Source organism: Balaenoptera ricei, chromosome 4 (assembly GCF_028023285.1).
Source record: "Balaenoptera ricei isolate mBalRic1 chromosome 4, mBalRic1.hap2, whole genome shotgun sequence".
Taxonomy (NCBI): domain Eukaryota; kingdom Metazoa; phylum Chordata; class Mammalia; order Artiodactyla; family Balaenopteridae; genus Balaenoptera; species Balaenoptera ricei.
In genome coordinates this window covers 112,284,496-112,299,906 of record NC_082642.1, presented here as the reverse complement: position 1 = coordinate 112,299,906, position 15,411 = coordinate 112,284,496, and the positions used below count along the sequence as shown (strand labels likewise).

At 40.6% G+C, this 15,411-nt stretch overlaps 2 protein-coding genes across 4 annotated transcripts in view; one reads left to right on the top strand and one right to left on the bottom strand.

Moving 5' to 3' along the window:
- The window catches only part of NXPE3 (neurexophilin and PC-esterase domain family member 3), a 55,121-nt gene extending 42,065 nt beyond the window's left edge, over nucleotides 1-13,056 (top strand). The window contains exons 5-6 of one of the 2 annotated variants that reach the window (XM_059921228.1): nucleotides 8,293-8,499; nucleotides 11,613-13,056. In XM_059921228.1, coding sequence (XP_059777211.1) covers nucleotides 8,293-8,499; nucleotides 11,613-12,163 — 758 coding nt within the window. In that variant the 3' untranslated portion in view covers nucleotides 12,164-13,056. The remainder of the gene's footprint in view (nucleotides 1-8,292; nucleotides 8,500-11,612) is intronic. The other variant, XM_059921229.1, reaches the window with a different exon arrangement.
- Nucleotides 1-15,411, bottom strand: part of RPL24 (ribosomal protein L24) — a 143,169-nt gene that overhangs the window by 106,208 nt on the left and 21,550 nt on the right. The window contains exon 1 of one of the 2 annotated variants that reach the window (XM_059921232.1): nucleotides 13,722-13,727. The exons of the other annotated variant lie outside the window; for it this stretch is intronic. Within the exon in view, the coding sequence (XP_059777215.1) occupies nucleotides 13,722-13,726 (5 nt within the window). The 5' untranslated portion in view covers nucleotide 13,727. Of the gene's footprint in view, nucleotides 1-13,721; nucleotides 13,728-15,411 lie in introns of those variants that run through there. 2 annotated transcript variants of the gene reach the window in all.

Here is a 15,411-nt window from a genome sequence, read left to right as displayed (position 1 = left end):
TTTGATTGGGTTTTTTGTTTTTTTAATATTTGAGCTGCATGAGCTGTTTATATATTTTAGAGATTAATCCTTTGTCAGTTGTTTCATTTGCAAATATTTTCTCCCATTCAGAGGGTTGTCTTTTTGTCTTCTTTATAGTTTCCTTTGCTGTGCAAAAGCTTTGAAGTTTCATTAGGTCTCATTTGTTTATTTTTGTTTTTATTTCCATTTCTCTAGGAGGTGGGTCAAAAAGGATCCTGCTGTGATTTATGTCATAGAGTGCTCTGCCTATGTTTTCCTCTAAGAGTTTTATAGTGTCTGGCCTTACATTTAGGTCTTTAATCCGTTTTGAGTTTATTTTTGTGTATGGTGTTAGGGAGTGTTCTAATTTCATTCTTTTACATGTAGCTGTCCAGTTTTCCCAGCACCATTTATTGAAGAGGCTGTCTTTTCTCCACTGTATATGCTTGCCTCCTTTATCAAAGATAAGGTGACCATATGTGCGTGGGTTTGTCTCTGGACTTTCTATCCTGTTCCGTTGATCTATGTCTCTGTTTTTGTGCCAGTACCAAACTGTCTTGATTACTGTAGCTTTGTAGTACAGTCTGAAGTCAGGGAGCCTGATTCCTCCAGCTCCATTTTTCTTTCTCAAGATTGCTTTGGCTATTCGGGGTCTTTTGCGTTTCCATACAAATTGTGAAATTTTTTTTCTAGTTCTGTGGAAAATACCAGTGGTAGTTTGATAGGGATTGCATTGAATCTGTAGATTGCTTTGGGTAGTAGAGTCATTTTCACAATGTTGATTCTTCCAGTCCAAGAACATGGTATATCTCTCCATCTATTTGTATCATCTTTAATTTCTTTCATCAGTGTCTTGTAGTTTTCTGCATACAGGTCTTTTGTCTCCTTAGGTAGGTTTATTCCTAGGTATTTTATTCTTTTCGTTGCAATGGTAAATGGGAATGTTTCCTTAATTTCTCTTTCAGATTTTTCATCCTTAGTATATAGGAATGCAAGAGATTTCTGTGCTTTAATTTTGTATCCTGCTACTTTACCAAATTCATTTATTAGCTCTAGTCTTTTTCTGGTACCATCATTAGGATTCTCTATGAATACTATCATGCCATCTGCAAATAGGGACAGCTTTACTTCTTACTTCTTCTTTTCCGATTTGGATTCCTTTTATTTCTTTTTCTTCTATGATTGCTGTGGCTAAAACTTCCAAAACTATGTTGAATAATAGTGGTGAGAGTGGACAACCTTGTCTTGTTCCTGATCTTAGAGGAAATGATTTCAGTTTTTCACTATTGAGAATGATGTTAGCTGTGGGTTCGTCATATATGGCCTTTATTATGTTGAGGTAAGTTCCCTCTATGCCTACTTTCTGGAGGGTTTTTAATCGTAAATGGGTGCTGAATTTTGTCCAAAGCTTTTTCTGCATCTATTGAGATGATCATATGGTTTTTCTCCTTCAATTTGTTAATATGGTTTATCACATTGATTGATTGGTTGATTGATTGATTTTGGCTGTGTTGGGTTTTTGTTCCTGGGCATGGGCTTTCTCTAGTTGGGGTGAGCGGGGGCTACTCTTTGTTGTGGTGTGCGGGCTTCCCATCGCGGTGGCTTCTCTTGTTGCGGAGCATGGGCTCTAGGTGCGTGGGCTTCAGTAGTTGTGGCACGCAGGCTCAGTAGTTGTGGCTCGTGGGCTCTAGAGTGCAGGCTCAGTAGTTGTGATGCACAGGCTTAGTTGCTCCGCGGCATGTGGGAGCTTCCCGGACCAGGGCTCGAACCTGTGTCCCCTGCATTGGCAGGCAGATTCTTAACCACTGGGCCACCAGGGAAGTCCCTATCACATTGACTGATTTGCGTATATTGAAGAATCCTTTCATTCCTGGGATAAACCCCACTTAGTCATGGTGTGTGATCCTTTTAATGTGCTGTTGGGTTCTGTTTGCGAGTATTTTGTTGAGAATTTTTGCATCTATGTTCATCAGTGATATTGGCCTGTAGTTTTCTTTTTTGTGACATCTTTGTTTGGTTTTGGTATCAGGGTGATGGTGGCCTCGTAGAATGAGTTTGGGAGTGTTCCTCCCTCTGCTGTATTTTGGAAGAGTCTGAGAAGGATGGGTGTTCGCTCTTCTCTAAATATTTGATAGAATTCGCCTGTGTAGCCATCTCGTCCTGGGCTTTTGTTTGTTGGAAGATTTTAATCACAGTCTCAATTTCAGTGCTTGTGATTGGTCTGTTTATATTTTCTATTTCTTCCTGGTTCAGTCTCGGAAGGTTGTGCTTTTTTAAGAATTTGTGCATTTCTTCCAGGTTGTCCATTTTATTGGCATATAGTTTGTAGTAATCTCTCATGATCCTTTGTATTTCTGCAGTGTCAGTTGTTACTTCTCCTTTTTCATTCCTAATTCTGTTGATTTGAGTCTTCTCCCTTTTTTTCTTGATGAGTCTGGCTAATGGTTTATCAATTTTGTTTGGCTTCTCAAAGAACCAGCTTTTAGTTTTACTGATCTTTGATATTCTTTCCTTCATTTCTTTTTCATTTTTTTCTGATCTGATCTTTATCATTTCTTTCCTTCTGCTAACTTTGGGGTTTTTTTTTTGTTCTGCTTTCTCTAATTGCTTTACGTGTAAGGTTAGGTTGTTTATTTGAGATGTTTCTTGTTTCTTGAGGTAGGATTGTATTGCTATAAACTTCCTTCTTAGAACTGCTTTTGCTGCATCCCATAGGTTTTGGGTCATCGTGTTTTCATAGTCATTTGTTTCTAGGTAGTTTTTGATTTCCTCTTTGATTTCTTCAGTGATCTCTTGGTTATTAAGTTGTGTACTGTTTAGCCTCCATGTGTTTGTATTTTTTACAGATTTTTTCCTGTAATTGATATGTAGTCTGATAGCGTTGTGGTCAGAAAAGATACTTGGTACAATTTCAATTTTCTTAAATTTACCAAGGCTTGATTTGTGAGCCAAGATAGGATCTGTCCTGGAGAATGTTCCATTAGCACTTGAGAAGAATGTGTATTCTGTTGTTTTTGGATGGAATGTCCTATAAATATCAATTAAGTCCATCTTGTTTAATGTATCATTTAAAGCTTGTGTTTCCTTATTTATTTTCATTCTGGATGATCTCTCCATTGGTGAAAGTGGAGTGTTAAACTCCACTACTATGATTGTGTTACTGTCGATTTCCTCTTTTATGGCTGTTAGCATTTGCCTTATGTATTGAGGTGCTCCTATGTTGGGTGCATACATATTTACAATTGTTATATCTTCTTCTTGGTTTGACCCCTTGATCATTATGTAGCGTCCTTCTTTGTCTCTTGTAATAGTCTTTATTTTAAAGTCTATTTTGTCTGATATGAGAATTGCTACTCCAACTTTCTTTTTATTTCCATTGACATGGAATATCTTTTTCCATCCCCTCACTTTCATTCTGTATGTGTCCCTAGGTCTGAAGTGGGTCTCTTGTAGACAGCATATATACGGGTCTTGTTTCTGTATCCATTCAGCCAGTCTATGTGTTTTGGTTGGAGCATTTAATCCATTTACATTTAAGGTAATTATCGATATATATGTTCCTATTACCATTGTCTTAACTGTTTTGGGTTTGTTTTTGTAGGTCTTTTCCTTGTCTTGTGTTTCCTGCCTAGAGAAGTTTCTTTAGCATTTGTTGTAAAGCTGGTTTGGTGGTGCTGAATTTTCTTAGCTTTTGCTTGTCTGTAAAGGTTTTAATTTCTCTGTCGAATCTGAATGAGATCCTTGCTGGGTAGAGTAGTCTTGGATGTAGGTTTTCCCCTTATATCACTTTAAGTATGTCCTGCCACTCCCTTCTGCCTTGCAGAGTTTCTGCTGAAAGATCAGCTGTTAACCTTATGGGGATTCCCTTGTATGTTATTTGTTGTTTTTCCCTTGCTGCTTTTAATATTGTTTCTTTGTATTTAATTTTTGATAGTTTGATTAACATGTGTCTTGGCATGTTTCTCCTTGGATTTATCCTGTATGGGACTCTCTGTGCTTCCTGGACTTGATCGACTATTTCCTTTCCCATATTAGGGAAGTTTTTAACTATAATCTCTTTAAATATTTTCTCAGTCCCTTTGTTTTTCTCTTCTTCTTCTGGGACCCCTATATTTCGAATGTTGGTGCGTTTACTGTTGTCCCAGAGGTCTCTAAGACTGTCCTCAATTCTTTTCATTCTTTTTTCTTTATTCTGCTGTGCAGTAGTTATTTCCACTATTTTATCTTCCAGGTCACTTATCCATTCTCCTGTCTCAGTTATTCTGCTATTGATTCCTTCTAGAGGATTTTTAATTTCATTTATAGTGTTGTTCATCATTGTTTGTTTGCTCTTTAGTTCTTCTAGGTCCTTGTTAAACGTTTCTTGTATTTTCTCCATTCTATTTCCAAGATTTTGGATCAACTTTACTGTCATTACTCTCAATTCTTTTTCAGGTAGACTGAGTATTTCCTCTTCGTTTGTTTGGTCTGGTGGGTTTTTAGCTTGCTCCTTCATCTGCTGTGTGTTTGTCTATCTTCTCATTTTGCCTAACTTACTCTGTTTGGGGTCTCCTTTTTGCAGGCTGCAAGTTCGTAGTTCCCGTTGTTTTTGGTGTCTGCCCGCAGTGGGTAAGATTGGTTCAGTGCATTGTGTAGGCTTCCTGGTGGAGGGGACTAGTGCCTATGTTCTGGTGGTTGAAGCTGGATCTTGTCTTTCTTATAGGCAGGACTGTGTCCGGTGGTGTGTTTTGGGGTGTCTGTGACCTTATTATGATTTTAGGCAGCCTCTCTGCTAATGGGTGGGGTTGTGTTCCTGTCTTGCTAGTTGTTTGGCATAGGGTGTCCAGCACTGTAGCTTGCTGTCATTGAGTGGAGCTGGGTCTTAGCATTGAGATGGAGATCTCTGGGAGAGCTCTCACTGACTGATATTACGTGGGGCCAGGAGGTCTCTGGTGGACCAATGTCCTGAACTCAGCTCTCCCACCTCAGAGGCTCAGGCCTGACACCCGGCTGGAGCACTGAGAACCTGTGAGCCACATGGCTCAGAAGAAAAGGGAGAAAAAAAGAAAGAAAGAAAGAAAGAAAAAATTAAAATAAAAAATAATTATTAAAAATAAAAAAATTAAAAAGTAATAAAAAAAAGAAAAAAAAGAAAGAAAGAAGAGAGCAACCAAACCAAAAAACAAATCCACCAATAATGAGAAGCGCTAAAAATTATACTAAAATAAACAACAACAAAAAAACGGACAGACAGAACCGTAGGACAAGTGGTAAAAGCAAAGCTATACAGGCAAAATCACACACAGAAGCATACACATACACACTCACAAAAAGAGAAAAAGGAAAAAAAAATCTATATATTAAAAAAAAAAGAGGAAGAGAGCAATCAAATCAATAAACAAATCTACCAATGATAATAATCTCTAAATACTAAACTAAGATAAACATAAAGCCAGAAACAAATTAGATGCAGAAAGCAAACCCCAAGTCTACAGTTGCTCCCAAAGTCCACCTCCTCAATTTGGGATGCTTTGTTGTCTATTCAGGGATTCCACAGATGCAGGGTACATCAAGTTGATTGTGGAGATTTAATCCGCTGCTCCTGAGGCTGCTGGGAGAGATTTCCCTTTCTCTTCTTTGTTCGCACAGCTCCCGGGGTTCAGCTTTGGATTTGGACCCGCCTCTGCATGTAGGTCGCCTGAGGGCGTCTGTTCTTCGCTCACACAGAACGGGGTTAAAGGACCAGCTGCTTCGGGGGCTCTGGCTCACTCAGGCTGGGGGGAGGGAAGGGTACGGATGTGGGGCGAGCCTGTGGTGGCAGAGGCTGGCATGACGTTGCAACAGCCTGAGGCATGCCGTGTGTTCTCCCGGGGAAGTTGTCCTTGGATCATGGGACCCTGGCAGTGGCGGGCTGCACAGGCTCCCAGGAGGGGAGGTGTGGAGAGTGACCTGTGCTTGCACACAGGCTTCTTGGTGGCGGCAGCAGCAGCCTTAGCGTTTCATGCCCGTCTCTGGGGTGCGCGCTGATAGCCGCGGCTCGCGCCTGTCTCTGGAGCTCGTTTAGGCGGTGCTCCGAATCCCCTCTCCTTGCGCACCCCAAACAATGGTCTCTTGCCTCTTAGGCAGTTCTAGAGTTTTTCCCGGACTCCTTCCCGGCTACCTGTGGTGCACTAGCCCCCTTCAGGTTGTGTTCACGCCGCCAACCCCAGTCCTCTCCCTGCGGTCCGACCAAAGCCCGAGCCTCAGCTCCCAGCCCCCGCCCGCCCCGGCGGGTGAGCAGACAAGCCTCTCGGGCTGGTGAGTGCTGCTCGGCGCCGAGCCTCCGTGCGGGAATCTCTCCGCTTTGCCCTCCGCACCCCTGTTGCTGCGCTCTCCTCCGCGGCTCCGAAGCTTCCCCCCTCTGCCACTCACAGTCTCCGCCCGCGAAGGGGCTTCCTAGTGTGTGGAAACCTTTCCTCCTTCACAGCTCCCTCCCACTGGCGCTGGTCCCATCCCTATTCTTTTGTCTCTTTTTTTTCTTATTTCTTTTGCCCTACCCAGGTACGTGGGGAGTTTCTTGCCTTTTGGGAGGTCTGAGGTCTTCTGCCAGCGTTCAGCAGGTGTTCTGTAGGAGTTGTTCCACATGTAGATGTATTTCTGATGTATTTGTGGGGAGGGAGGTGATCTCCACATCTTACTCCTCCGCCATCTTGAAGGTCTCCTTCCAAAATAATTTTGAGTATAGAGATAATATCAAGAAGTCAAAGAAGCTGAAAATAGTCACAAATAGGAGACTCACTTAAATTTAAATTTCTGAGTCATATTTAAATTTAAATTTAAATTTCTGAGCATTTGGATTTTAAATTGTGATTTAACAGGTGAGACTATAAAATTACTGGAATATGATCAAGATTTCAACTTTGGGGTGTGTAAGGGAGTGATATAAAATGATTGGTGGTTTTTTGAAGATTGCAGATTTGAATAATAAGTGTTAGAAATGAGTAAATGTACTCTTTCAGGAAAAAAGCCAAAAAGAAAGATATCTATAAACATCTCTTTTTGAGAGGCGATGTAACACAGGGGTTAAGTGCGTGGGCTTGGGGGCTCACCAGCTTGGATTAGATCCTGGCTTTGCTACATACTAGCTCTGGATCAAGATGCTTAAATGTTTTGAAAGTTAGGGATAATAGGACCTACCTTAAAGGGTTATTGTGAGCATCCCATGAGATAATAAATTTAATTGCTCAGAACAGTGTCTGGTGCAGAGTAAACCTGCAAGAAATATTAGGCATCCCTGTTGAAGCATGTAAAGCGTGCCATTTTCACAGTGGCATTTTCTTTTTTTTTTTTTTTTTTTTTTTAAATTAGTGTCTTATTTTATTAATGGTATAAATTCAGAAGGGTAGGCTTATTTAAAGTGAGAGATAAGCTGCATAGTTAGGGAAAAGACTGAATGAAAATGACACTTGTCAAAAGAAGTTGCTGAATTTTCTGCCACTCTCCCCCCGGACCAAGCTTCCCCCATATGCGGATTTACCTGCAGACAGTTTTCAACATCCTCAGCAAGAAAACCTATCGTATTTTCAACAGTGGCATTTTCTGAGGGAGGTGTTATGGCAGAAAGGTGTTGACTTTCCCTGTGAAAGGTATCCCGGCACTTGTGTTACCATGTGTAGCTAGGCTACAGCCATGAGTACACACTGCTGATGCAATTTTAATATTGTTCATTGTGCATAAAGACTTCTGAACCTTTTGTGTTACGGGCAGTAAATCTTTAGAATGTGTGTCATTGGTTTGTTTTCTGTATTCAGTGGTGGTTTTCCGAGTTAATATTTGGTTGTAGGACCCATGGATTGAAACTTTTCTTTTTAATGGGCTGAGAAACAGTGTGGACTAATATTATTATGCATATGTAAAATATGAATTTAAATTTTTACTTGCCTCACAGGCATTTGGATGAGAAGTTCTTCTCCTGTTCTGGGATAATGCTGGACAATGCTTAGATCTACACATTTCCTTGGTTTTTGCCTGCCTTTATTTTTGGCTTTGAGAAAAACATGCATAATCAGAGGGAATGATCAACGTCCCCTTTCCCCTTTGAGGGTGTCCACAAACACCCTCACACCCACTTCAGATCTTCCTATTTTTGTGCAAAGGAGAACTTTTTGTAGGAGGGGGAAAGTCTGGGATTTCTTTGAGATGTGATGGCAGGAAATGTTATCCGTAGCCAGCAAGCTAACAAACATAGGGACATAATTGTGTTTCTTGGAACATTTTTTATGTATGGTTTGTTGGAGGAGAATTTCAGAATATCTTTTTTTTTTTTTTTTTCAGAAACCAACAACCTAGAACTATCTCAAGGCTTAGGAACTTTTCCTTCTGGCTATTATTACAAAAATCAGTGGAGGCCCAGAAAGTTTAAGATGCGCCAGTTTAATGACCCTGACAACATTACAGAATGCTTACAGAGAAAAGTGGTGTATTTATTTGGTGACTCGACAATCAGGCAATGGTTTGAATACCTCACTACATTTGTTCCAGGTTGGTACTTTGCTTTTTGTTTCATAACTCTTTCCCACACATACAAAATTCAGCTTTGAAATAAGCAGACCCAGTCCGGTGCCTGAAGAAAGGCATCAGGTGAGGAAGCAGTTATTTCTCTGTAGGACTGAAGAGGTGTCCTAACCTTGGAGAGATGAGTGATAGTTTCTGATCAATGGTGGGGCTGTGACGCATCGATGAAAGCACTGGCTGCTTGTTGAATTTCATACCACTCATGAGCTGTGTGACCCTGGACGAGTCATGTACTTCTCAGGGCTTCACTTCTCCAAGTGTGAGCCGAGGCAGCAGGACACCATCACCTCACAGGTGTCTTTCACTTCTAGCATTCTGGGCTGTGAGATAGAAGTGAACATTTCCAGTTGTTTCTCTTCTAGTTCTGTTTGGTCCAACTCCAAGTTTATCATAGATTTAAGTGGAAGGAGGCAGCGAAACTGTCGCCCATTTTAATGCATCCGTGCAGCAGAGCCGTCCCTGCTCACCCCTTGGGCCGTCCATTGGTGTGACTCTGAGGTGGAGCTGCCTCCCAGCAAGGGAGAGTCTGGTCAGTCCCAGTCTTCTTAGCTTCCTGGTCTCCCTGCTGGGCTCTGGGGCAGCTCTCCAGACTTGGAATAAAACCCCACTCATTGGAGGGCCATCCCTTCTTCACAGTGGGCCTTTTCCTCTTCCTGGAAGTGGTGTGGATGGAGTGAGGAGGGGTGGATTCGGGGCAGCAGGACTAAAGGACCCGCTTAGAGTTTAGAGAGCTGATGAATAGTTCTGTGGGAACTGGGTGTTTTTGTTTGTTTGTGTGTTTTAAATTTTTTTTTTTAAACTTTTTATTTTTGGAGTATAGCCGATTAACAATGTTGTGATAGTTTCAGGTGCGCCGCAAAGCAACTCTGCCATACATATACATGTATCCATCCTCCCCCAAACTCCCTTCCCATCCAAGCTGCCACATAACATCGAGCAGAGGGAACTGTTTTTGATGGCTGTTTATGGACAGGGCTTTTCATAAAGCAAATTCCCACAGTTGGGAGTGGTTGTGTGTGATGTTTTTCTTTTTTCTCTTTTATTTATTACATCAACTTAGTTTCACATTTAACTTTTAGAAGGAAAGGAGGAAGTAGATATGACCCCCCAAAATAGAAAGTTAATTCCATTTTTGATTTGCTTGCTTTTTTATTGAAACAGACATACCAGAGTTCTAGTTGATAAAGCATAAGTTAAAAAGCAGGAGAAGGGAGATCATTTGTATGGCATGATGCTAGGCACAGTTTGGTGCTGACCAGGCAGGGCCCTCCAGGAGCCTGTAGTTGCTTGATTCTTTTTTTTAACTAGATTTATTTTATTTATTTATTTTTGGGCTGCGTGCGGGCTTTCTCTAGTTGCAGTGAGTGGGGGCTACTCTTCATTGCGGTGTACGGGCTTCTCATTGCGGTGGCTTCTCTTGTTGCAGAGCACAGGCTCTAGGCACGCAGGCTTCAGTAGTTGTGGCACACGGGCCTCGGTAGTTGTGCTCGTGGGCTCTAGAGCGCAGGCTCAGTAGTTGTGGCGCATGGGCTTAGTTGCTCCGCGGCATGTGGGATCTTCCTGGACCAGGGCTTGAACCCGTGTCCCCTGCATTGGCAGGCGGATTCTTAACCACTGCGCCACCAGGGAGGCCCCAGTTGCTTGATTCTTAAGTTCTAATGACGTAGCTTGGTATTTCCTTTCATAGCAATGATCACATTGCGTGTCTTGATCATTTTCCACCCTACCCTTTGCAGACAGATCTTTACCCGATAAAACCTTGTGTTGGGCTTGATCTTAATCAAAAGAAAGAATGGTTAATTGAGCTTTTATTCAATTTAAGTGGGGCCACATGCTAAGTAGTAATGAATTAGGTATGAGAATCTAGAAGAGGAGCCTGGGAACTCATGGAGAAAAAAGTGAAACCTTGACTTTAACCCTAAAGAGTAAATAATATGGGACAATTATAGTTTGATGTTACTTCTTCAGAATTGACTGTAAACTCCTTGAGGGCAAGGACTGTGACTTACCCATCTGAGCATTGCTGGCTTTTTTTTTTTTTTAAAGCTGGGAAACTATTCTAATTTATTTTATTATTTTTTTATTTGATTTTTTTTCTTTTTGGCCGTGCCATGAGGGATCTTAATTCCCTGACCAGGGATTGAACCCATGCCCCCTGCAGTGGAAGTGTGGAGTCTTAACCATTGGACCGCCAGCAAAGTCCTGCATTGTTGGCTTATAGCACAATAGTGCTGGCACGGAATAGGTGCTTAGGAAATGTGAATTCAGTTTGGCTGCCAAGGGTTACTTAATCTGGTCTGTGTGAGGCACTTATAGGAATATTTAGGGATATCAGACAGACCCTCTTTCCTCATGGGGTGAATGTTCAGTGATGAATTGTACAGCCTTCTTGAGGAGTAATAAGGGAGAATAATCATTGATTCCTGGGATCTTCAGAGAGCAGGACTTGGAAACACAACTTAGATAAAGTAGAGGGAGAGAAGGGAATTCTAACTTGTGCTGCTGTGTTTGTTATGACAGAGAGAGAGAAGTTTTCTAAGACATAAACAGGGTTTTCCATCCATAGGGTGAAATTGAAAGTCAAAAGAAGCGTGGTTGCTTCTTTCTTTTGCTTATTTCAAAAAGAGGTATTTGGTTACTATTATGTGTTTGTAAAAAAGCAGAAGTTATAGTTCTTGACCTGGAAGAAATAATATTGATCTGTTAGAACAGTAATGTGTAAATGCCAAATCGATGTTTAGATATTCAACAGTCAGTGCAAACAGGAAGGTTTCTTGGCCTAATAATTAGAGGTAAACAGGTTATTTTGCTTTTCAGGTCTAGAATCAATTGCTGATGGTGTTACTTGCAATGTCATGCTTATGGAGTGATTTAAATAATAAATATGTTAAAATAGAAAGGTCCATTGAAGCCAAGGGGGCCAAGGTGGAGTGAAATAGGTGTTTCCTTTACATTTGTATTGTACCTTTTTGTTGTTTTATTAAAAAAAAAATTGTTCTTTGAAGCCACTAACTAAAGAATAATCAAAATATATTGCTTGGTTTAAACATTCTTATGAACCTGAGTTTTCCTTGTTTCAGATTTAGTGGAGTTTAGCTTGGGTAGCCCCAAGAATGTGGGTCCCTTCCTTGCGGTGGACCAGAAGCACAACATCCTGCTCAAATACCGCTGCCACGGTCCACCGATCCGCTTCACCACCGTCTTCAGCAATGACCTCCGTTACGTGGCGAATGAGCTGAATGGCATCGTGGGAGGGAAGAACACAGTGGTGGCCATAGCTGTGTGGTCTCATTTCAGCACCTTCCCCTTGGAAGTGTATATCCGGCGGCTCAGGAACATCCGTCGAGCCGTGGTCCAGCTCTTGGATCGAAGCCCTAAGACTGTGGTAGTCATCCGGACAGCCAATGCCCAAGAGCTGGGACCTGAAGTGAGCCTTTTCAACAGCGACTGGTATAACTTTCAGCTGGACACCATCCTTCGGAAGATGTTCTCAGGAGTTGGAGTATATCTCGTTGACGCCTGGGAGATGACCCTGGCCCATTATCTGCCCCACAAGCTACATCCAGATGAAGTTATTGTGAAGAACCAACTGGACATGTTCTTGTCCTTTGTGTGCCCCTTGGAGACCTAGTCTGCCCTGCAGGGTACTGGAGGAATCACATTCAGTGACCTTCTCTATCACCTGCACTGCGGAAAGTTTATGGGTGGCCCTATGGAGAGATGGCTGCCATTGATATGTATTTAAAATTTTAAAAAAGAGCTGGACTTTATATAATGACTTGTAAGGAGCTTAGAAAATGCAGATTACATTTATATCTACCTATAGGATTTTTTCCCATCTTGACTTATCCATGGGGGAACGATTATTAACAGCATTTACACACTATATTGCCCTTGTAACCGAAGATACTAGTGAGTGTGTTTGAACTAGCTTCTTCTGGGAGGGGAGGGGATACTGTGCTAAAAAGTGTGAAAAATGTTGTGACCTAAGTGGAAGGGACAAGTTTGGTTGGCAGTGGAGTGTTTGTAGCTTGTCTGGTAAAGGAAATTGAGCACATTTACATGAATAGCGTAATTGGTACATCTTCAGTGGGAAGTGAATTAACCCCAAGGCTTGTAGTCAGTGGCTCCTGTAACACACTGAAGACTGCTGTGTCTTAGAAGTTTCTCTTGATGATCCAGTTTTTTCTGAATTACTTGAAAAGGCCAGTGTCCTTGGTCAGAACTTTCTAATGAGAATATTTACAGTGTCTGGCTTTTATCTAGAAAAGAAGCAAAAGGGAAATATGCAAGCAGTATATGTAAAATCTGTGCATTGAATTGATATTTGCATTGGGTAATTCCTACTTATCTGATTAAGCTAAATTTTACAGGATGAATACTTATTCTAAAATAACCACTTTTGGAGCTGGAAGGGGGAAATCTATAAGGGAAAATTTATTTTTGTGTTCTGAAGTTTGAGGGTTTTAAGAATTGACTTTTATGTAAAGATTGCTATTGTTTGTTATAAAGTTGTGGAAATTATTTCCATCAATTTCGACTATTTCTTTTTTGGTTGTTATTTTGAATTGCATACCCAAATTAGAAATTAAAATCTAATTAAAAATTAAATTTAGATATTGAAATCTGTGATGGGTTGATTTGGGCATAAGGTACACACATTCTGTCATGCTTGGAAGTAAAAGGTGCTGTTCCTATTGGCTATCTTAAAATAATTGAATTATCAATTTTACTTGACTGTCTTTACCTTATTAATTTTAAATAAGTTTAAATTAATTTGTGCCATTTAGTAAGTACTCTTTTCTTTTTGAGCTACAATAGAGTATAGTTTTGTTTATCCCTAAATGAACATGTGAAGAAACTGGGGAGGCTTTAGAGATGAAGACAGATGCCTAAAGCATGAAAAAATGCACCCTTAGAAGAATGGGTCAAAGAATCTGGGTTTTTAACTTAAAACAGAGAGTTTAAGATCTTTCTTTCCTAGCCTTGAGGGCCACCTTCAAGTTTATAAAATAAATAAATATGATTTTAAATTATTTTCTGAGTCTGAAGTGGAGCAGGTAGTTAAATATATTAAGATGGCTTAATTTTAATGGCCTTTAACCTTTAGAGTGTCTAAGGATCACTTGGAATATATTTTTTTTAAGTTTTCTTTAAAATTAATTAATTTTTTTTGGCTGAGTAGGGCCTTCATTGCTGCGTGCGAGTTTTCTTTCTTTGAGGCGAGCGGGGGCTACTCTTTGTTGCGGTGTGTGGGCTTCTCACTGTGGTGGCTTCTCTTGCTGCTCAGCGTAGGCTCTGGGCGTGTGGGCTTCATTAGTTGTGGCACATAGGCTCTGTAGTTGTGGCACATGGGCTTAGTTGCTCTGTGACACGTGGGATCTTCCTGGACCAGGGCTCGAACCCGTGTCCCCTGCACTGGCAGGCGGATTCTTAACCACTGCGCCACTAGGGAAGTCCCTCACTTGGAATATTGGATAAAAATGCAGAATTAGGGGCTATGCCTCTGGGAATTGCGGAATCAACCTTAGTGACAAATGCCCAGGAGTTCTGATGCAATGGTGGTATTCTACATTTTGAGAAACACTAAGGGAAAAGGGAAGATAGAACTAAGGAAATAATATTTTTTGTCTATTATTTTAGGAGCTTTTCCCATAACATTTAATTCTGATCATGATCTAATAGTGCAGATAATGGCTCCATTTTATAGATGAGGAACTTGAGTTTAGATTTGAACTAAAGTATGTGAGAGTCCATAGCCCTTTTCAACTAGGACTTTTTGGACTTTGTCAAGAGGTTTTATTTTTTATGAAAGAATTTTTGAGCATTTACTCAAGGATCACTGGAGGAGGCTGAGTCATGTCTTCCCAGGAGAATTTCAATTTCCACTGCCTCTCCAGAGCTTTGGAGTGGTACTACTTGTTTGTGCAAATGATTTCTCATGATCTCATCCCATTATTTTTTGATTTAGTGACATGTCCTAAAGATTTGATGACACAGTTTCTTAACGTATTCTCATTCACTCTGTCCTTCTAATGTGTCTTTCTATGCTCGTGTGGAAGTTAAAAAAAATGCCTAAGTGTAGAGTTTGGAATATTACCTAAATCATTCTCAGAACAATTAGATACTATATTTTAATTTCTTCTGAAAAGTTTATTTTAAGCCAATACCACAGAGTTGTGACTGTTAGCGTGCCAACCAAATAATATAGTTGATTTTAAATATATTTTCCCTTATAAATGTAAAGGATATTAAATATAAAAATATTGTAAAATCTAGAAAAAGAAAATCTATGGATAGAATCCATAATTCTATCATCTGCGATGAGCATTAGCAGTTTGGTTTATTTTCTTCTAGGTTTTTTTTTTTTTTTTTTTTTTAATATTTTATTTATTTATTTATTTATTTATGGCTGTGTTGGCTCTTCGTTTCTGTGTGAGGGCTTTCTCCAGTTGCGGCAAGTGGGGGCCATTCTTCATCGCGGTGCGCGGGCCTCTCACTATCGCGGCCTCTCTTGTTGCGGAGCACAGGCTCCAGACGCACAGGCTCAGTAATTGTGGCTCACGGGCCCAGTGGCTCCGCGGCATGTGGGATCTTCCCAGACCAGGGCGCGAACCCGTGTCCCCTGCATTGGCAGGCAGATTCTCAACCACTGCGCCACCAGGGAAGCCCTCTTCTAGGTTTTTTAAATCACATAGCTGTAATCACAGAGAACATGTAATTTTTATCTGTGTTTTTAAATTTAACATACAAATATTTTTCTATGTTTTCATGACATAATTATAAAAGTCTGCCTAACAGTTTAGCTAAATGATATCATTATTTACATAGGTTGGCCATTTAGATTTATAATAAAATATTAAAATGGTGATTAATATA